Below are 21,079 nucleotides of genomic sequence, written 5' to 3'. Positions count from 1 at the left end.
CACATTAGTTATTCAAGAAGGGAAACTTTGATGGGGAACAGGATTGTGATTATGTCATCTAATCCTCTTCTGCCTTATGCTGCCAGGCTAAAATTACAGCTTTTCAAGATGGAAACTGGCTTTGATCAGGGTACCCTCTTCAATCACTACTGCTCAACTTTTATGCCTCCCAATCTGTGCGGTGTTCCAGGTTCAGGCATTGGGCCAAGAGTTACAAAAATAAGACTGAAATAGGTGCTCATGAAGTTGACATGTTCCACATTTATTACACAAGTGCCATTGGGCTATGTGGCCGTGAGCATTCAGCTGGGAGTGGGCTGAGTGCTAGAGGAAGGTCCCTGGACACTGCGTGAACCTCACATGCCTACGGTCTTCTTGAGGACACACTGCTGGGGTCAGCTGTCACCCTTGGCACACCCAATGAGGGCCAGATTGCCAGGCTCCTGGATGACCATGTCCCCAGCACCCCCTTCTCTCCCTCTCCGAGCATGCTGTTCCATCCACAGTCCAATTGATGTTCAGGCAGTCACTTCCCAAGTGTGCAGAGGCCTGGGGGAAGACCACCTGTGGCTGCTGCAGCCATATCCTTCTCCCCAAAACAGTGGTTTGGTGATGGCTTCAACAACCTGCATTTGCCTTTTTATTCACAATGCCTTCCCTTCCCCAGCCCAGGAACTTTGCTAATGACCCTGAAGCAGAAGCTGCTATCTGCCAGCATTACCACAGCCCAAGGGCTGCCACCTGCCAAGGAGAAACTGCAGCTTCAAGCTCCTCAGTGACTTGCCATGTTATCTCAAGCCAGAGGTGGCAAACTCAGAAAGCCCACAGCGAACAGCAGTGGGGCACAGGCCAGCTGGGTATGCAGCCCTCCTGAAGGGGTCCATGAACCCTGGGGTATCCCTACCACAGAGCCAAACCCAGAAATGGGGTGGCTGTGAGCCAGTGGTAGAGCTATGGTTGGGGCTAAGCATCTGTGCACCACTGCAAGGCCCCAGGGGTCCCTGAGACCCATAGCTGCGGATGCCCATGGGGCCAGGGATCAGAGCAGAGCAACTCTCTCCACTGAAACTGTCCGTGGCCCACAGGAACACCAGTGTATCCCATTTTATAAAGACACTTTTGTGTGTGTGTGTGTGGTGCTGAGGATCCATCCCTGGGCTTCATGTGCGCAAGGCTGATGCTCTTCCACTGAGCAACATCTCGGGCCCAAGGCAACACCTTCTGAGCCCTCTCGGGGTGTTTCATGGACCAGCAAATGTCAGTACACAAACCCACAACTTGACAGACACTAAGGAGCTCCCTAAAACCCTACCGGCCTGCACTTAGCTGTTTATAGAGTGGTCATCTGGTGCCAAAGGGACAGACCAGAACCACCTCCCAGGCCATGAGTGTCCTTTCAAGAGGCATGGGACAGGTGGTGAACAAGTAAGAGGTCTCACCCCTGGCTTCTTGGACACCAAGAGGGCTGCCACTTGAGGCTATCCAGTCTGCATGCACACTAAGGTCCGGTGTGCAGTCCTCACCAAGCTCCTGGTCCAAAGTTCACTTTTCCTCAGAGCCCTGGAGGCAGAGCCAGAGGAGCAGGGTACCAGCTCCTAGTCTGGGTGCTGGGTAGATATGAAGGCGCTGGTGTAAATGCTTTAGATCTCCTGGGGCCCAGTCCCAGCTACTTAGGCTGGAGATCCTTAGCCAGCCCTGACCACCAAAGAGTCTCTAGGTCTGCAGGCTCAGGGAGGTTGGACATGGAGGTGGCCAGATGAGCTTCAGCAGGTATGGATGGAAGCTGCTGCCTAAACCTAGACAGGTGGACTTTTGATTCTCTTCCTCCCAGATTCTCATACCTTCCCTTGCACTCAGGTGTGAGATATGTATAATATTACATGTGCGTGTCACACAAGCACATGTTCTTTTTTTTTTTTTTTTGGACTGGGGCAGTTCCAAGGAGCTGTTTGTTCTTAGACCCAAGTGGAAATGGCTCTGGGGAGGTACTTCCTTCCACTGCTCCACTGTCAGCTACAGCCCTTCTGGCCCCTGGACATGATGTCTGTGCACAGGCACTTGCACTCACCAACTGTCTTTGTGTTCAAGGCGTAGACTACTAGGACATCAGGTGAGGACATGTGGTCCTCCTTAGCCCTGCACCAGACTCCTCATGAGGGTTCAGGGCAACGTTTCTGCCAAAGCAGCAAAAGGCACGGGCACCTCTTAGCCCTAGGCCATTGGGAGACTTCTGAATCTAGAACTGGACAGAGCAACAGAATGGCATGAGTGATGGACAGTCACCTGGCCCTTTCTACACTCTCTCAAACTGAGCTACCAGAAGCAGCTCCTCTGCCACACCCTTGGCAGTATCAAGAAGTGGAAAAATTTGGGGAGGGGGGCTGGGGCAAAAAGAGCCCAAGGGGATTGCACTAAGGCACTGTGGATTGTCCCCAGATGGCTGCCAGTGCCAGGCCTGTTCCGAGGTAGGTTATGTGGATCCAAGCCCTGGGGTTAGACAGTGTTCTGGGGTCAATGAGGGAATCAATCAGGAACCAAATCTCAACACTTGCCAAATCCATGGAATAAAAGATCTACTGAGAATGAAATCATAAGGACTTAGAATCCAAGTGGAACAGAAGTCTACACTCCCTGCTGCATCCAGAACCTCAGTACTGAGTCCATCCTCCCCTTACCACTTCATTGTGAGCAACTGACTTGGGCCTCCTGGGCACTGGGTCTGGGCTCTGATCCAGGAGGATGGGAGCCTATAGTTTCCAGAGCAAGGGCAGGAGTAACCCAGAGACCATCTCATACTGCCCTTGTTCTCACTGTCCCCTCTGAAGAGCACCTTTAAAAACAGATTCAGATTCAATGTGTTAAAAAAAAAAAAAAAAGAAAGAAAAAAGAGCAAACAAGTGGTTTACTTCTCCACTGAGATGATAGGACCAAGTAGCACCAGGGCTGCAGAACGATGGCGCAGAGGCCTCATCCAGTGCACATATAACCTGCTGGGGAGAGGAAGGTGTGAGCCCCACAGGGGCCAGAGCAAGAGCACAGTCAACTGCTCTCAGATGCTGTGACTGGGTGCCCAGCATGTTCAGGGGGAACCCCACGTATATGCCTGCTCAGGGAAGAGTGTGAGCTGAGGCCTCTCTCTTGGTATGCCCCCAGAAGACTGTGGACCTTGGAGCAGGACATCACTTCACCAAAGGACCCCCTCCAAGCTGGACTGGGCTTGGACCCAGTAACCCCTGGGCCCATGTGGTGGGCCACCTCAGGGAGAAGAGAGGGAGGGAGATGTGAGACTGTGCATGCCTCTCCTTCTGAGTACAGGAAAAAGGCCATTGGGTCAGTGTGGTCACACACTGTCATCTGAAACTGCAGGGGAAGGTTCAATGCCCCCCAACCTCCGAGCCATGCTGATGAGTGAGCGCAGCTGTACCAGCCTCAGTGGCCCCACCTCATTGGGGTCCTGGCTCTCCAGCCACCGCAGAGCTGTCTCCAGCCCCCACACAGCCTCCCCTGCAGTGGGTACCAACACCCCACCACGCTCAGTGACCTCCTCCTCCTCCTCTTCTCCACCCCCCATGCTAGAGGGCAGGCTGGCTGGGGATAGAGGGGCCAATACAGGGGGCCAGACAGGGCTCACTTCCTCTCTGCAGACCTCAGGGAGGCCCCCATCATCGTCCAGGTGCAGCCACTCAGCCACCTCTTCAGGTGCCAGGCGCTTGTAGGCCAGAGCAGCCAAATGTGTGAGGTCACTAAGCGCCCTGCTGTGCTCCGCAGCCTCCTCAGCTTGGTGGGCTGACTGCTGTCCAGGCTCGAAGGCAGCCCTCAGGCCCAGCAGCCAGCAGCGCTCAATGCTGCCTGCCTGCACCAGGTCCCAGGAGAGGCCAGTCAGATACAGCATGTCCTTAAGCATGAAGCTGCGCATAAAGTCCAGCGGGGAGCCGCTAGCACAGGACACTGCCAGCCGCAGCAGCTCCCGCTTATACAGATGCTTGAAGGCAGCCACCACACCCTGCTCCAGCGGTGCAGGAATGTGTGCCCTGCTGCTGCCCTTGGACAGGAAAAGAACCCGCACAGCGCCGTCTGGTGTCTGCAGCTCTTCAGGGGGCCCCAAGGGCTCAGGCCCAAACCGCCTGGGGGTCTCCTCGCTTTCTTCCAGGGCGGGCATCCTGGTGGCCCAGCTTGGCCAGGGCGGGTGGGCCACCAGCAGCACCGCCTTCTGCTGCAGACAGCTTCGACGCAGGTAGCGCTTGACGCCCGGAACGAATTCCTCAAAGAACCAGCCGCGTAGCAGCGGGCGGCTGAGCCAAGCATTGGGGCTGTAGCGGTAGGAGGCTGGGAACTTGTCCTGGTTGTGGTGGCGCAGGCTGGGCGGGTCCGGCAGCTGCCCGATGACCAGTGGCTTCAACTTGTGGCTGCCCGTCAAATTGGCGGCCAGCAGCACCGTCACCCGGTCGGCGCGCCAGCCGCAGACCCTCGCCCCGGGGTCCTCTGTGCCCGGGGGTGCAGCCTGCTCCGGAAGCAGCCTCCAGTAAAGGCCAGTGACGTTGGCATTGTAGATCTGCTCGTCACCATAGCCGCCTTCGGCTGGGGGCGGCGCGGCCACTGCCCGGTCGGGCAGCGGGCCGCCGCTTGGAGGCTGCGCCGGCTCCTCCTTGACTGGTGGGCCAGGCGCGGGTCCAGCAGGCGGGGGCTCGGCCTCGCCGTAGATGCGCTGGCTGGAGATGCCATGGCGCTTCTGCCATCGCCAGAACCAGCCGTGACTAGCCTTGAAGGTGCACTCGGGGCCGTAGATTTGGCGCGCGAAGGCCTCGGCCTGTGCCTGGATGACCGGCCCCGACAGTGGCACGCCGTGCTGGCGCAGCGTGAGGAACCAAGAGTAGACCGCGCGGTCGATCTCCTCCTCATTGGCCAGCCTCATCTTCTTGCGCTGCGTGCCCACCTCGCCGCCCAGCTGGTCCAGGAACCAGCGCAGCTTGGGCTCGTCCTTTAGCCAGCCGCGCAGCGTGCCGCCGGGCACGCCGAAGTCTCGGCACACACTGGCCTGCCGCTCGCCGCCCTTGACGCGCTCGATGGCTTGCAGCTTGTCCTTGATGGAGTAGGCCTTGCGGAAGGCCATCTTCACTGCCACGCGGGGCCGCGGCCCGGGCGCGGCGTGCGGCGGGCGCGCGACGGGGTCCGGGGCGGGCAAGGGAGCCCGCGGCGGCTCCGCAAGACGCCCGGGCGGAGGGCAGCGGTCGCAGTGTTGGGCCAAGTGCAGGGCCGAGCCTGCGGGAGGACTCGCGGGGTACATAGCCGCTACAGAGCAGACCGCGGGGGCGCGGGAGCCTGACGCCGGCCCGCGGGCCGCTCGGGGCGGGGCGCTTAGGGGCGGGGCCGCCCGGGTTCCTCCTTTTTGTCTCGCCAGCCCAGGCGGCGCAGGCGCGTTGGCTCCGCCCCACAGATCGGCCACGCCCCCAGCCTCGCCGCGCCTGCGCGCTGGCCGCCTCGCGCCGTCCCTGGGCGCGTGCGCCTAAAATGCCAGGCCTAGCGGACGTCTCCATTAGGTGGACGGAGGAGGGGTGTAGGGCTGGCTGCTGTTCTTTCCCCGGCACTTTGAGCCAATTTCTCCCGTGAAGAAGGCCTCTGGGGTAGGACCCCACTGTCTTGTACCTTGGCAGCTACAAAGCGCATAACTCCTAGAGCTCCGTCGGCGAGGCGGCGTGAGCTCAGGGCTGCGTCCCCCGCGGCGCCTGTCGTGGTACGCCCCGCTCCGCTTCCCGTTCCCGGCGCGGACGGCCCGCCCTTTCCTCAGCAGACCCGCGTTGCAGGTCCCTCCTCTTGGTCGTGTTGGTGGCTGGCGTGTGAGTACCGCGACCCCGTCGTAAGGAGCGCACGCGCCGGAGAGGCCCTACGGGCCAGCGCGAGTGGGCCAGCGTGGACCGCCACATGGTCCACGGCGACGGCCGCCCTGGGCGCAGACCCCGCGCGCCTCTTGCTGAGCGCGTGGTCAGACGCACTGCGTGGCCGGCGGCCCAACCTGGAACCCGCCCTCAGATTGGTGGGGCCGCTGGGTTCGGGGTCTGACTTCGTCCTCGTGGGAACCATAGCACCCATCTGCCCCAGCTGTTGTTCGTGCTTGTAATCCTTGCGTTCGTCCAGCACGTGTTAAACACCTACAGCACACCGAGCTCTGGTCATAGAGGGGAGGGCACTGGTGCAACCTTTGCGAGACTTAGATGGTTCTCAAACCCGCGAGAGAGTAAGGAGTAATGTATTGTGCTGAGTGGTTCGAAAGAAACAGTTTTGGTGTAGATAGGTGGTCTGGGTGGAGAGGGGACGTTGAGAGGGACTGTCGTGCTGTTCCTAGGAAATGAACACTTTCCGAAGGCTGAGCAAGTGAGGTGGGGGGACTTCGGGTTGGTTATTGAGTGAAGTGCCCCTCTTAGCAAAAGAACGCTGAAGCTAAACTTCGGGGTGTTCCCTACCAGATTGGGAGGGATGCTTTTTCTTAATGTTGCCCGAGGCAGAAGGAAATGAGATCTCCAGCTGTTGGTTTTCCTTTCCTGAAACTGTGCCCAGCTAGGGGTGGGAGATGGCAAAAGACAGATGTGACGAGGAGCTCCCAAGTTTCCCTGAGAAATGCTTTCTCACCTTGTCCCTGGCACAGGTCCAGCTGAGCTCCTAGGCCTTTTTATGAAGGGGTCTTGAGCCAGTCCTGTGTGTCAGCAGAATCAAGGATCTACCAGGAAGAGGAAGGACCTCTTAAAGGAGGGCAGGTCCCCTTCTAAGCTGCATGGTGACCAGTTCAGGCTGCTGTTTTTCTTATCTTGGAGTTAAGGGATAGCAGCACCTCCCTACGGGCTACTGGGGTGGTGTGAGTGGAGAAAGACCACTGGTACCTTCTTGCCTGGGATTACTCTGAATGGCTTCCTGCTCTCTGAAGGAGCCTGATGGGTATAAACCTTGGAGAGCTGGGTAAGGGGGCAGGGCTCAGCACAGGTGGGCACATGTGGTTGAAGAGAGTGTCTCTGGAGTGTTGCTGCTGCTGTCAGCGTTTCTGGGGCTGAGGGCAGGAAATGAGACATTAAGCTTTGTAGGGCCCTTGTCTTGTGCCAGAATTCAAGATGACATGTGCATGTTGGGAATTGCAAAAAATGAGGCATTTGTGTGAAATGCTGGTGTCAAGCCCCTCACCTCTCTGACTTGGCAGCATTCAGTGGCCATAACACTTGGAGCCTTAATTTTCCCAAGTGTAAGACATCACACTCTTGTCCCCAGCTAGGTGTTCTCCTTCCTGTGTGAGGACACACCTGTCTTATAGTCAGGTGTATATGTGGGGGAGAGTCGGGAAATCAGGAGGCACCTAACAGGCCCCATGGCTGCGTTGGGCCAATTGATGGGTCAGCTCAGGGTACTGTGGACTGGGACAGAAATAGAAGTGACAGAGATGGCATTTGAGGAAGAAAGCTGTTGGGGCTGGTCAGGCCTGGGATGGGGTGGCTTAGTTAGCTCCAGTGTGCAGGGAAGCAATGAGTAGAAACTTGGTGCTGTGGAGTTTGCAGCCTGAGAGAAAAGGTCAAAGGCTTCATTCCCATGCAGAGATCTGCTCTTTCCCATGTGGCTGCATGCCTGTCCTGAATAAAAAAGCCCCTTCCTCTGGCATCCTTACCACATTTCAAGTACTAGCAGCTGCCTTTTTGGACAAGGAATATGTCGAAAATTCTCTTGGACAGCACTGATCCACAGACTCAGGCCGGCCCAGAGAGACATGTTGCTGGAGTATAGTCGAACCAGCTGACCCCCATCCTCAGCGAATTTCCACTCTGTGTTGGAGGGTGGACAGTCTGGGAGCCCATCGGTGTGGGTGCCGAATGGGGTGACATGCCAGAGGATGGAAGGGGTGGAGGGCAGGGCCTGGGAGCCCTCTCTTCCTCTTCCAGCTGCCCTGGTACAGGGAGACCTCCAGGCCCTTGCCACTGTGGTGGATGTAGCTGTGCCAGGTCATGCCCTGATCTTCCTCAGGGCACAGCACTTCAGGAGGGTCCTTCACAGGGACTGCTGCCAGGTTCCAGGTTAGCAAATGACACGGCCCCATACCCCATATCCTCCCTTCAGCAGAATAGATGTGGCCTGGTCATGGGGCCTCACACATACTTCAGAGGCTGTGTCTGCCTCAGCCAGTGAGCTCATTCCTTAAGTTTCTTATGAGATTTTTCTTGTACAGGTTGCTGGGCTGGACAGCCCCACAGGGCTGTTGGGCACTTTTTACTAGGACCAAGGGCCCATTAAGCTGTCTGCATCCTGGAACGCCCCCGAGACTGGGCCCCTTCCACCTCTCACAGGAGAGACCTTGGCAGGAGTCCAGCCTGCATCCCTAAGTGGAGCAAGAGCTGCTCAGGCCGCTTCTCTTGTCTGGCAGCTGGCCTTCTTCCCTCTGCTTCATTCTCTTGGCAAGCTCTGCTGCCTGGATGAGCCTCAGAAGGGCCACCTTGAGTAGGGATGCAGCTGGTGCTCAAGAACCTCGTTGCTTCCTGTTCCTGGCTGACCTTCCCGGACAGCTGTGGTCTTGTACGTACGTGTGTGCTCCAGGGAATAGCTGATCTCATGCAGCCGACATAAGAGCTGTGTTTCGAGGGATGATGGGGTAAGGCTGCCTCAAGTGTGCAGGCATCTGCCTGGGATTTGGGTGGTACAGGTGTGTTCAGTGCTCACCTTCTGACCCATGTCACCTCAGCAGCTTCCGAAAGGCCATCCAGCCTGCTCGGGCTGCCCCAGCTGCTGCCTGGCACTGCTGGCTTTCCCACTGCTCTAACCTTGATGCTTTTCCTTCATGCTGTCCTAGGAGGCCAAAGCAGAAGTAAGTACACCTGTCTGGTGCACCGCCTCTCTTCTCCTGCGCCAGGGAGCCCCCCAGCCGTCCCCTTGCTGCCCGTGAGGATTTGGGCTTGCTGGAGGGCGGGGGGCAACAGTGTGGCACTAAGCAGGGTCCTGGCCTGGGACAAGCAGGTGGCATGCAGCCCCCTGCAGGGTATTGGCAGCCACATGTGAAGATGTAGGCCTTAAGAAGTGTTCCTTGTTGGCATGTACCTTGAAGGTGGCTTCCCCTTGTTGAACTGCAGCTCCTGCCCCAGGAAGAGCCCCTAGGTCCTGGTTTTGGGTCATTTAGGCCAGTAAGGTTTGGCAGGGTGTGAGTTCTGGGACCAGCTTAGTGGGCGTTGTTGAAGGAACAGGGATCAGCTCCATGGGCGCTGAGCAGCTGGTGAGTCCTGGGGGTTTGATGCTGGGGAGGTTAGAGAACAGACAAGTCCCTGCTGCGTTGACACACTCAAGGCCAACTCTACTGCCTCTTGGCAACAGTGGGTGATGTCACAGTGCCCTGCCTCCTGGGCTCCAGGCTGCACACTCACCCCTGCCTCTGCCCTGGCAGCCTGGCCTTGGTGAGTGAGGGGTGGCCTGGGGATTCCCTGTCTGAATCTCTATGGCTCCTGGTCTCCTTTCTGTGATGGAAGGAACCTAGTGGGTGTCAGGATAGGACAGGCAGGGCTTCCTGAAGTCCACTACATGGGTGGAATTTAGACAACTAAGCACCCCCAGGACAAGGGAGGTCAGACTGATTTTGTTGTGGATACTAGGAAAGGGTCCTGGACAGTGGTTTAGATTTGATGTCCAGCCACAGGCTGCTGCCCTCCTGGGTGAGGACCATTAGGTAGCATGATTACACAGAGGTCCTGGAACCTGTCAAGTCTGTTTTCCCCTCGGCTGCTCCCTGCAAACCCACAGAAGCAGTGAGGCAGTGGTGCCCCTATCTGTAGTCAGCTCCTGTGGGTTGTTAGTTGGATCTGGCTTAGAAGGAATCCAGACAGAAATGGTTATGGGGCAGGGCAGCTGAGCACATGGCCAATGCTTACCTCCATCCTCTGAGCAACTTGCCTCCTGGCTTTGGGGGCTGGCTGGCAGAGTCTCTGTGGCCTTCCCTTTTCATGGCACGGTACCGGTACCTGGGGGCAGACTGTGGGCTTCTGTGCTCCTGGAAGGGTGCTGGGGCAGCAGGGGCATGACATCATGTGGCTGCTGGTGAATGTATCAGACCCAGGGCCCTGTCTCGCACAGCTTAAGGGAACACCCAGGCCAGTAAGAAGGCTGAAGCCCCCATGGATGACTTGCCTGCACTGGCCACAGTACCAACTGAGCACATAGTGACAGCTGGCTGAGCAGCCTGGGCTCTGGTTCCTTCCCTTTAGGACCAGTTGTTCGCACCCTCCCTGGTGTGTCCTGTTGATGTTAACATTTGGGGATGGACACTTGACCTCTGCTCCCAGCCACCCACCCCTCCTGTGAGGTCAGTCAGGTCCCTTTGCTAAGATCCCTGTCCCTGTACTGGACAGGCGGCTGCCCTGGGTGGGGCAGTGGTGATGCTGTGGCAGTGCAGGTGGCATGGTGATGGGCAGCCGCAGCAGCCTTTCTGTGGAGTGCAATATCAGCTATTCCAGGGTGGGCAGCCAGGTTTAGCACACGTCCAGGAAGTCAAGTTAGAGTTCAGTTCAGATAAACGGGGAGTAGTTAATTAATGTAAGTTAATCTCAAATATTTAATGGAATATACTTGTACTAGAAAACTATGGGGGTTCACATGAAAGTCAAGTCTGAGCACAGCTGTTTCTGTTTCATCTGCAACCTACCTGGAGGCTCCATGAGAAGAGGGTTCTGTGGCAGGTTTGGAAGTAGTGTTCTCTAGATTCCTTTCAGAGGGCTGTGGGGCCTGTGGAGTTAGCAAAGGCAACTTTGGCAGTGAAAACATGTACACACATACATAGATGTGTATGTATGTCTCCTGGTTTTTATTTACAAAAGCTCCCCACGAGGGTCTGACTTCTGAGCCTCGGCATGTCCTCTCATGGAGCCCCTTGGGAGGCGCCCCACCCAGTCCTTGCCCCAGGTCTCCTGCCCACCTCTGCCTGTCAGGCTGAGGAGGGCCTGGGAGGCAGGTGCCTCTGCTGTGTTGCAACTGCCTTCTTGTGCTTGCTTTTTAATGCTGCGCCCGAAGATGAGGAGCGGGAAGGCCTCTTGTGCCCTGGAGACCGTCTGGGAGGACAAGCACAAGTATGAGGAGGCCGAGCGGCGCTTCCATGAGCGGGAGGCCACGCAAGCCGCCGCCTCTGCCCAGCAGCTCCTGACACAGGTGCCAGCCGTGAACGGGCCCCGTCAGGAGGACACCGAGGAGGCCAGCGAGGCAGGGGCCCCCGATACCAGCAGCAGCAGCAGCGATCCCAGGAAGAGCCGTGACAACAAGAAGCCCCTGCAGAAGAAGAGGAAGCGCTCCCCTAAGAGCTGGCTCGGCCAGGTGGACCTGGCCCTCGTGGGCCTCTCAGCTGATCACGTGTGGCTGGACAAGCCACTCTTCGACCAGGCAGAAAGTTCCTACCGCCAGAGGCTGGCAGATGTGGCCGCCCAGGCAGCCCAGCTGCCTGCCCTGGCCCCTTGGGGTCCCTGCACACATGGGAACCAGGTGGCCTGTCACCACGTGACCTGGGGAGTCTGGGTCAACAAGTCTTCCTTTGACCAGGCCGAGCGGGCTTTTGTGGAGCAGTCTCAGACCCTGCTGCTGACCGCAGAGGGGAGCTGCAGGCAGGGGGCTCCTGATGCAGGCCAGCTGCTGGCCACTCCCAGCCTGGCCCTGGTTCATCAGCCCAGCCCACCAGCCAACGGCCAGCCTCCTCTGGGCAGCCTACAGGCACTGGTCCGGGAGGTGTGGCTGGAGAAGCCCCGGTATGATGCTGCCGAGAGGGGCTTCTATGAAGCCCTGTTTGATGGCCATCCTCCCGGGAAGGTGCGCCTACAGGAGCGAGCTGGCCAGGCAGAGGGCACCCGGCGGGGCCGCAGAGACCGGCGGGGCCGCAACCCCGTAGGAAGCAAGAGGGCCGGGCCACGGCGGGCTGATGGGGAGGCCCCTTCTGCCTTGCCTTACTGGTACTTCCTGCACAAGGATGCTGAGGCCCCCTGGCTCAGCAAGCCCTCCTACGACAGCGCTGAGTGCCGCCACCATGCTGCCGAGGCCCTGCGCATGGCCTGGCGCCTTGAGGCCGCCTCCTTGGCTCACCGAACTGGGCCCCGCTCTGGCCCATCCATGTCCAGCCTGAGACCCAAGTAGGAGACCTGTGCTCTTGGGCATCCAGCCCGGTCCGGCCTGGGCTGCAGGCACAGGGACTGCCACCCCCAGCCTGGGCCCCTCATGCTTCCCTCCCCACCCTTCCCCTGGGTGGGGGCGCTCCAGTTACCTGAGGACCCGGCCAAGTTGAATGTGGGGTGGGCGGGCAAGGCTGGTGTGTCTGTCCTGGAGGTGGCAGTTTTAAACTGTTGAGGTTGGTCGGGGAAGACGTCATCATTGGGCAGATACCCTGGGTGAGGTGTGGGGGCCATGGTGGCAAGCCTGGCCACTGGGTATGCCTGCCTCTGAGGTAAGGTGGGCATCAGATCCAGAGTTGGTGGCTCGTCTAGCAGCCTCTGTCTAAAGGACTCCTTGCGGAGGGAGACCTCCTTCAGCCTGAGAACCAAGTGGCCTTGGTCCAGGATAGGTGCTCATAGACCCAGCAGTGGAGGCTGTAGGCCTGGGGTTCGGGTCAGTGCCTGGTCATAGAATGCATCCCCCACAGCTGCTGGACCTGGGCAGATGATGGGTGAGGTGGGTGGACACAGAGGAAACATGAAGGGTCCCAGCCAGTTGCCTGGGCCTCCTAGGAAGCAATACCCTTTGGGCCCTAGTGCTGGGGGAAGGTGTGCAACTTCCTGCCTGCACGTACCTGTCCTGGTGGCCTGGCTGCATGCCAGGTCGTCCTAGGTGAGGGCAGTAAAGGAGACACAGGGTTGTTTCTCTTGTGAGAGGGTACTTGGTGAGGCCCTGTGTTAGTTTGGGGTCCCTGGCACAGAGAATTGATGGCAGCGCCAGACAGGTCTGTAGCACTTGGCAGGACAGCTGGAGAAAAAGAGTAGATAAACTAAGGGCCAGAGACCCTATGAGGCCTGGTGTGCAGAGATGGGACTGGACATGGCCTATGGGCCATAGACTTGGCCAGAGCAGTGGTTCTCAAACTTTTTGGTCTTGGAACTCTGAAGAGCTTTTATATCTATTGATGTTTACGTCTTGGCTATTAAAGCAAACTACAAGTACCAAAAGTATATATTTACTGAAGGAAAAAAAAAGCTTTTTGCTTTGCTTTTGCACATTAGTGCCCAAAACATGTTGTCAAAAGTACCTTTCCTGTAGCAAGATAATTCAGAAAGCAGAGTGACCTTGTTCTACCTTGTTGCAATCTCCCTTGGTCTGTCTGGGTCAGAGTTCTGTGTTCTCATGGCAGCAGCTGCTTCTGCCCTCAACTGCAGAAATTGACTGATTTTGAAAGGGAGCACCTTAGGGCTGGGGATGTAGCTCAGTGGTAGAGCACTTGCCTGGCACTCATGCCCTGAGTTTAATCAGAATTGTAAAAAAAAAAAAAAGAAGAAGAAGAAGAGGAGGAGAGGAATTTGGGGATCCCCAGGAGATTTTGGACCAACTTTGAGACCCACTGGCCAGAGGACAAGCCTATGGACCCCATCGGGGCCCTGGGGGAAATCCTTACGGGGTGGGAGGAGAGGATGATGTGTTGGTGTGGCCACTTGTGTGCAGAGGGCCCTGGTGGGCTTTGTGTCGTCATGCCGAGGATCACTTGTGTTTTCCCTGGGTTCTGGAGCCTCTGTCACCCAGGACTGGTGGTCTATGGGCCAGAAGGACTGGGTAGGCCCGGAGTTGACATCTGTGACTGTACGGGGGGAGGGTGTTGCAGCCCACCCAGCACCCTGTTGCTTCTGGGCCACTCCCCAGGCAGGGTGGGTCAGGCTTGGGGGCTTGTGGTGAAGGTGAGGCCCACACTGACTGGGACCCCCTTTTCCCAGCCATTCTGACCTTACCTCTCCTCCTGCTCCCAGCAGAAAAATGGCTACAAACTTTCTAGTGCATGAGAAGATCTGGTTTGACAAGTTCAAATACGATGATGCAGAAAGGAAGTTCTATGAGCAGATGAATGGGCCTGTGGCTGGTGCCTCCCGCCAGGTGAGGGAATGCTTGGGGCCACCAGGTGGCTCTGCTGCTCAGTAGGAGTGGCTGCAGCCTGCAAAGAGTTTGCCGGCAAGGTCGGGTGGGTAGTGGCACATCTGGGCCAAGTAGGTCTTCTCAGGGTGCTGGGAGTGGCGTCTGCTCTTGGCTCCTGTCCCAACACAGGACAGCATGCTTCTGATGCTCCCAGGCAGTGGGGGGCCAGACTGCAGACCCCGCACTTGAGACCCTGTGGTCCTGTCCTTGAATCCTGCTTTTCACTGCCCCTGGAACTTTCATTCTGTGCAGTTCTTTCTTGCTTTCTGAGTGAGGATTCTTGGATATGTGTGTGTGTGGGTGTGTGTGTTTAAACAACAAAAAAGAGAGAGACTGGTTCTTTCTGCACTGTCTGCAGGAGAATGGTGCCAGCGTGATCCTCCGCGACATTGCAAGAGCCAGAGAGAACATCCAGAAATCCCTGGCCGGAGTGAGTACCCACGGCCCACATATACGTGGGCTCGTGCTCGGCCAAACCGCACGTCAGTTTTTTTTCCCCCCTCTTGGTACTACTGTTTTGGCCCTGTGGATCAAAGTTAGGGTGCCGTGTGCAGTGCTGTGCTCTTGCAGGACACAACAGTGAGGCCTGCAGGACCCAAACTTCCACAGAGATGATTTTTGCTTTCCACCTTTACACACACCCCTCACCTGTTTGCTGGTGGTCACCCTGGCCACTCCCTTGGTGTCAACCCTGGGCTGCTGGCTGAGTGGTTCAAGACACACACTGGGTACACTCTGGAAGTCTGTGTCCTCCTGCTTGCTCCCTGCTGAAGGAGTGTGTGTGTCTGCCAAGCCACAATCTAGTGGCTTTCCCCAGGGAAAGAATGGTGGCTCACAGGGTGTGTTGCATTTTAGATCAGAGCTGGCACCTGCTTGGCCTCCAGGCCCCAGACTGAGGAGGAATGGCGAGCTCTGTCCCGCTCTGGCTTGGCAGGCTGGATGGGGAAGGTGTGCCCTTCAGATGGAGGACAGATCTGCTGCTCTGGCTTCCCTGCTCTAGGGAAGTCAGGGCCTCATTCTGGGATGTGGGTGATGTCGTGTCCTGAGGACTGGGTTCCGGTTTCCCATTGGCTGTTGTAATGGGTTACCACATGATTTGTGCTTAAAACACAAACTTGGGGCTGGGGATATAACTCAGTTGGTAGAGTTGCTTGCCTTGCCTGCACAGGGCCCTGGGCTCAATCTCTAGCACCACCAAAACAAAACAAAAACCCACAAACTTACCCTCTATCATGGTCCAGAGGTCCATACATCCAAAATGGATGTCAGAGCTAAAGCCCTGGTGCCCACAGAGTTGTGATCCTTCTGAGGCTCTAAGAGCATCCATCCCTGCCTTTGCCAGATTTCAGAACTCTCCACACTCTTGGCTTATGGCTATGGCTCTGGCCTGCACTTCTACCCTCCGTCTCTGCTGCTTTTTTTTTTTTTTTTTTTTTTTTTTTGTGGTGGTGGTGGTGCTGGGGATTGAACTCAGAGCCTTGGGCATGTGAGACAAGCACTCCACCAAGTGAGCTATATCCCCAGTCCCTCTGCTATTGCTTCAGCTCTCTCTGACACAAGGATTCGTGATTGCACTGGGCCTGTCCAGGTGATCCAGGATATCCTTTCTTTTTTAAACTTTTTTTTTTTGCTAGCAATAGACCTTCATTTTATTTATATGTGGTGCTGAGGATCAAACCCAGTGCCTCACAACATGCCAAGCAAGTGCTCCGCCACTGAGCCACAACCCCAGCCCCAGGATATCCTTTTTGTTTTTTTTTATTTTTGGTACAAGGGATTGAACCCAGGGACAGTTAACCATTGAGCAACACCCCAGGCCTTTTATATTTTAGAGACAAGGTCTACCTGATTTTCTTAGGGCCTCACTAAGTTGCTGAGGTAAGCTTTGAACTCTCAATTCTCCTGCCTCAGCCTCCCAAACCACAGAGATTACAGGCAAGTGTCACCGTGCCTGGCCCTTCTTGTCTTCTAAAAACGTAAACTTGGGGTTGAGGCTGTGGCTTAGTGGTATAGCTCTTGATAACTAAACAAATATATTAAAAGAAAAAAAATTTTAAGATAATTTGGTCATATTTGCTAATTCCCTTTGCCATATAAGGTAACAGATTCACAGGCTCATGTCATCTTTGGGGGTGGGAGACATCTCTGTCTACCATAGTCCACTGTATCACTTCAGCATGTCACCTGAGTCAGGCTTGGGGAGTTGTGCTGTGGTCCATCCTGAGAGGTCCTGTCTAGGTGTGGTCAGTGAAACTAGAGCATAAGTCATCTGCACCCCAGGAACAGTTGTGGGACAGATGTAGAGTAGAAATGCTCATTCAGAAAGAGTTCGAGCTAGCTCAGGATTGAGCCAGGCAAACTGCACGGGGTTCGAAGGCCTGTGGCTTAGGACCCTGCCTGGAGACCATCTTGCCAGAGACCACTTGTAGCTGAGGGACTTCAGCAGCCTTCTTGCCTGTGAATATTGGGGTCCTGCAGCTTCCTTTGACTTCATCTTGTCTCTGTTCCTTTGGTCCAAGCTGGTAGGGTTTCTGCTGATACAGACTTCTTGAGGTTGGTGGGTCCTTCTGTATGCCACAGGGTCTGCTCCATGACAGTCTTCTGCAGGTCTTCAGTGGGTCATCTCATCCCATTCTTGGCTCCTGTTGAGCTGGCTGAGGAGAGCCATAACTCAAGCTCCTGATCTCTGGGTGGGCATGTAAATCCTCTGACTTGTGTCTCTTTCCTGGATACCAGCCACTGCTGGCTCTCTCCAGAGCGTGCTTTCCTGACATGAGTCACCTCGCTAGTGTCTTGCAGTCTCGAGGCTCTGTGAATGCCCCAGACCATCAAGTCCTGGTATCTTTTTGCTTCCTTCCTCTGTCTCTTTTCCTCATCTTGCTGTAAGGGTCACAAAGCTAACCTGTGCCTTCCAGACTTGGCTCAGGAGTCTCAGTGGAAGGTCAGCTTCCTTCATCTAGGAGTCCTGCTTTCTGCGCCCTGCCTGGTACATGGAGCCAGCCTGTCCTCCAATGCCCCTACCCTCTCTGGTGATGCATACTTCTGACTGTCACCTAAGCTCACTGCAGCATCTGCCATTAGTGTTCTCCAAGGTGATGCTGCTTCTCACCCTCTTCCCAGGCTTTTGCCTCCACAGCCTGCTCAAGGGAGCCAGGATTTTTCTGTCATGCTTCACAGAGGCCTTCCAGCCTTACCGTTGCCAATTCTACAGCCACTTCCACATTTCTAGGGACTTTTAGCAGCACCCCCCCACCTTGTAGGAGCCAAGGCCTGTTTGTGTTTTCAAGTTGCTGGCACTGTAACAAACTGCCACAATCTAGTGGTTTAAAATGGTATGCATTTATCATCCTGTGGTTCCAGGATCAGAAGTCTGAAATGTGTCTTAGGAGGCAGGTGTCTTAGCTGTCTGCAGGTTCCTTCTGAAGTCTAGAGAAATTCTATTCTGTCTGCCTTAGCACAGGCTCTCTTCAGCTGTCCATCACTCCGGCCTCCTCTCTGGCTCCTCTTTCTTGCATAAAGCCTTGTGGTGACCTTAGGCCTACCCTCATTTCCAGGTCCTTAATGCCCTCTACAGAATCCACTTTGCCATGTGAGCCAGTGTTACAGGCTCTGGGCATTTGTATGGCATTTGTATGGTAAGTCTGGGAGCCAGTCTGTCTGGCACAGCTGGCACATGGGCTCCTGGGAGCAGTGCCACCACTGTATGATGGTTCCTGCTTCATGCTTGGCTTCTCTGCCAACACACACTTTTTTTCCCTCTCTTTTTCCCCCTATGCTGAGGGTGGAACCCAGGACCTCAGGCTTGCTAGCAAGCACTCTTATCATCCCATCCCTTTTTTTGAGATGAGTTTTGCTTAGTTGCCAAAGCTTGCCTTGAACTTTTGATGTTCCTGCTTCAGCCTCCCAAGCATCTGGGATTACAGGCCTGGCCACCATGCCCGTCCTTGGTTCCCTGTTGTCCTTGCCTTTCACCTGATCTCATCTCAGCAGTCCAAATCCCAACCCTTCACCCCGGTTCAGTCCAGGAAGACCCTCACAGACTGCTGCACTGGATCAGGCATACTGAGCTCCAGCATCCAGAGGGTCAGACCCAGCTCGGTGGCTCTGGGGCTGCAGGAAGTCTTCCCGCCTGCCTGATTGACCATCCCTGGAGCCAGCCCAGGCTGTGTGGAGACAGAGTGAGACCATTCCCAGATCCTGTGCTAACTTGTGCCTCTTCCAGAGGGACCTTTTCCTTTTCCTCAGGCCTGTTGTATATGGTGGGTGAGGCCCCAGGCTCCCAGGCCCTGCCACTCACAGACTGGCGTGGGCACCAGTCCCCAGGGCATAGCCCCATTCCCTGCCCTGGAAACAGCCTTGGCACTCTAGCTAGCGTCCACTCTCAGGTGGGTCTCCTGGGCCTCACTTTGATTGCCATCCCTGCCCAAATCCTGATCTGTGTCACTCAGCGCCCACAGGGGGGACACTCACTGTCTTCCCAAGAGCTATGATAGGACCCAGGGGCCCACGTGCTGTGCAATGGGCAGAGGCCTGAATCCTGCCTCCTGCTGAAAGGATTAGGTTCTGCTGTGGAGCAGATCCTGAGAAAGGCCCTCCCATCCTTCTGGAGGATCCCTTTCCATTTACAAGAACCATTAGGCTAGGACTCGTGCACCCCCTGACCTGTTATGTAGTCCCCTGCCCCCTTGGCCTAAGGACCATAACATCTGGAAATAGTCTAGAAGCTAAGGTAGGCCCTGTGGGGGGAGCCTGCCCTATGGTTAAGTGGAACCTTCACAGGTCCGCTCTGGCTGACATGGTGCATACCTGTAGTCCCAGCAACTTGGGAGGCTGAGGCAGAAGGATCGAGGCCAGGCAGGGCTACTTAATGAGGCCTCAAAAATAAAATGAAAGTGGCTGGGAAAGTGGCTCAGTGGTAGAGTGTCCTGGGTTCAATCCCCAGTTGGGGGTGAGGGTTGGGAGGCAAGGGGCTGGACTAGTGGCCTCTTGCACGCTTGCTCCTTCCCCATTGGCCCCTCAACTGCTCTCCCCTCCCATTTCCAGCTCAAGGCAGTGCTGCCCGGCCCCCCTGAAGCCCTGAGCCAGGCTGCCCCTGGGACTGTAAGTCCTTCTGCCTCCTGTCCAGCTACTGAGCAGTGACAACCCTGAGCTGCTGCTGTGTTTCGGCTGCCACAGGCCCCCTGCTTCTTGTCCTGTGCTCGCGCTTGACTGAGAACGTTACTGTGGCTGTGCAGCCACCCTCCCTGAGGTTAACAGGTCTTCACACCCTCGAGGGTGGGCCTCAGCAGGGAGGACTATCCTGAGCCTCTTGCCCAGGATGGCACTCTGCTTCTGTGTGGCTGATTGAGGGGCCCTAGGCACAGCTGGGGCACTAAGCTCCCCTTCCCTTGCCTTGCAGAGCTCAGGCCCTGGGGCCTCTGGCGGGCCTGGTGGAGACCACAGTGAGCTGGCTGTACGCATTGCCAGCCTGGAAGTAGAGAACCAGAACCTGCGAAGCGGTGAGGCCTGGGCCTGATGGTTGGGTCCCTCCCCACCCCAGACCTGCCATCCGACCCTGTCCCCTTGTACCCACAGTGGTGCAGGACCTACAGCAGGCCATCGCTAGGCTGGAGGCCCGGCTGAGCATGCTGGAGAAGAGCTCACCCGCCCACCGAGCCACAGCCCCTCAAACCCAGGTGAGCACCCTCCTGGCTCACACCTCTTGCTGTGGTCAGCAGTGAGGTAGTAGGGCCCAGAAAGGTTCATGGTGCCCAGGCTGACTCCCAAGTCAGGGTGGAGGGAGCTTGTCCTCGCCTGGGGGTGCTGTTCTTGTGGACCCACAGCCCAAGCCCTTGGGATGCCTAGGGTCAGCAGAGAGGACAGGCCTGGCTGGGTCTCAGCCTCTCCTCACCTGTGGCAGCACGTGTCTCCCATGCGCCAAGTGGAACCCCCAGCCAAGAAGGCTGCCACACCTGCAGAGGACGACGAGGACAATGACATCGACCTGTTTGGCAGCGGTGACGAGGAGGAGGACAAGGAGGCGGCTCGGCTGCGGGAGGAAAGGCTGCGGCAGTATGCAGAGAAGAAGGCCACGAAGCCCTTGCTGGTGGCCAAGTCTTCCATCCTCCTGGATGTCAAACCTGTGAGTTGGGGGGGGGGCTCGGGGAGGGTAGGAGATCTGGCCCGCCCACAGCCTCAGCCTCTGGCTCTTCCGGGTGGGAAGTCAAGATTAGAAATCTTGGGATAAGAATAGAAACATGGGGCCGGGTGGGTGTAAGTGGGACTGTTTCCAAGAGCCCTTCAAAAGAAGCAGAATTATGTCTTCATGGTGGTTCAAGGCCAAGGAGGGGTGGGCTCTCCCCTGGTACTCTGGAGGTTTCTGGGTGGCTCACTCTGCCTTCCTTCACTCTCACAGTGGGATGATGAGACAGACATGGCCCAGCTGGAGGCCTGTGTGCGCTCCATCCAGCTGGATGGGCTGGTCTGGGGTGGCTCTCAGCTGGTGCCTGTGGGCTATGGCATCCGCAAGCTGCGGATCCAGTGTGTGGTGGAGGATGACAAGGTGGGCACCGACCTGCTGGAGGAGCAGATCACCAAGTTTGAGGAGCACGTGAGTAAGGGGCAAGGGGTGGTGAGCAATTGGACGGAACCTGGGACCCCACTGCTGCACTTGCTGCCCCATCAGTGATGAATGGGTCCCTGAGTGGAGCCCCACTGCGCTCCTACTGCACAGGCACTGGAGCCAGTGGGCCTTGGAGCAACCGAGCCTCTGATGGTACCCATTTCTTCCACAGGTGCAGAGTGTCGACATTGCAGCTTTCAACAAGATCTGAGCCAAGCACACATTGTGAGAGGCCCTACAGAGATTAAAGACTGAGACTCAGCACTCTGACTCCTGTCCTGTCATTTGGTTGGCCCCAGGCCTACACTTGTCCCTGATAGTCTCTGCCCCTCCTACACAGCACTGGGAACTCCATAGCTTTGTGTGGTCATGTGACCTCACCCC

General features: G+C 56.7%; 2 protein-coding genes across 8 annotated transcripts; one reads left to right on the top strand and one right to left on the bottom strand.

The window, feature by feature from the left end:
- Nucleotides 1-260: 260 nt before the first annotated feature.
- On the bottom strand, nucleotides 261-5,338 carry Tigd5 (tigger transposable element derived 5). Of its 2 annotated transcripts, XM_076835602.2 has the most exons (2): nucleotides 3,632-5,338; nucleotides 261-2,242 (listed from the first exon to the last, which is right to left on the bottom strand). In XM_076835602.2, exons 1-2 carry the CDS (start codon nucleotides 5,282-5,284, stop codon nucleotides 2,237-2,239), a joined length of 1,659 nt encoding a protein of 552 aa, XP_076691717.1. In that variant the 5' UTR covers nucleotides 5,285-5,338; the 3' UTR covers nucleotides 261-2,236. The 2 variants fall into 2 exon arrangements, with proteins under 2 accessions (XP_076691717.1, XP_076691716.1); XM_076835601.2 differs by lacking the exon at nucleotides 261-2,242 and having other exon boundaries at nucleotides 2,885-5,338.
- A 394-nt stretch (nucleotides 5,339-5,732) lies between these two features.
- Eef1d (eukaryotic translation elongation factor 1 delta) lies at nucleotides 5,733-20,959 on the top strand. Of its 6 annotated transcripts, none has more exons than XM_076836453.1 (9): nucleotides 5,733-5,834; nucleotides 13,932-14,055; nucleotides 14,453-14,524; nucleotides 19,138-19,194; nucleotides 19,493-19,592; nucleotides 19,669-19,769; nucleotides 19,994-20,215; nucleotides 20,489-20,683; nucleotides 20,868-20,959. In XM_076836453.1, exons 2-9 carry the CDS (start codon nucleotides 13,939-13,941, stop codon nucleotides 20,904-20,906), a joined length of 903 nt encoding a protein of 300 aa, XP_076692568.1. In that variant the 5' UTR covers nucleotides 5,733-5,834; nucleotides 13,932-13,938; the 3' UTR covers nucleotides 20,907-20,959. The 6 variants fall into 6 exon arrangements, with proteins under 6 accessions (XP_076692568.1, XP_076692570.1, XP_076692569.1 ...); XM_076836457.1 differs by lacking the exon at nucleotides 5,733-5,834 and adding an exon at nucleotides 11,002-12,116; XM_076836455.1 differs by lacking the exon at nucleotides 14,453-14,524.
- The last annotated feature ends 120 nt before the right edge of the window (nucleotides 20,960-21,079 follow it).

This window comes from Callospermophilus lateralis, chromosome 16, assembly GCF_048772815.1.
Source record: "Callospermophilus lateralis isolate mCalLat2 chromosome 16, mCalLat2.hap1, whole genome shotgun sequence".
Taxonomy (NCBI): domain Eukaryota; kingdom Metazoa; phylum Chordata; class Mammalia; order Rodentia; family Sciuridae; genus Callospermophilus; species Callospermophilus lateralis.
The sequence above is the reverse complement of the archived record's forward strand: the minus strand, read 5'-3'. Positions and strand labels throughout refer to the sequence as shown.

Excerpts from the sequence above, each read along its gene's own strand:
- Tigd5 (XM_076835601.2), bottom strand. The coding sequence starts at position 5,284 with ATGTACCCCGCGAGTCCTCCCGCAGGCTCGGCCCTGCACTTGGCCCAA.
- Eef1d (XM_076836457.1), top strand. The coding sequence starts at position 11,002 with ATGCTGCGCCCGAAGATGAGGAGCGGGAAGGCCTCTTGTGCCCTGGAG. Across the intron at positions 14,056-14,452 it reads TGGCTGGTGCCTCCCGCCAG|GAGAATGGTGCCAGCGTGAT; the intron begins GTGAGGGAATGC and ends CACTGTCTGCAG. Across the intron at positions 14,525-19,137 it reads TCCAGAAATCCCTGGCCGGA|CTCAAGGCAGTGCTGCCCGG; the intron begins GTGAGTACCCAC and ends TCCCATTTCCAG.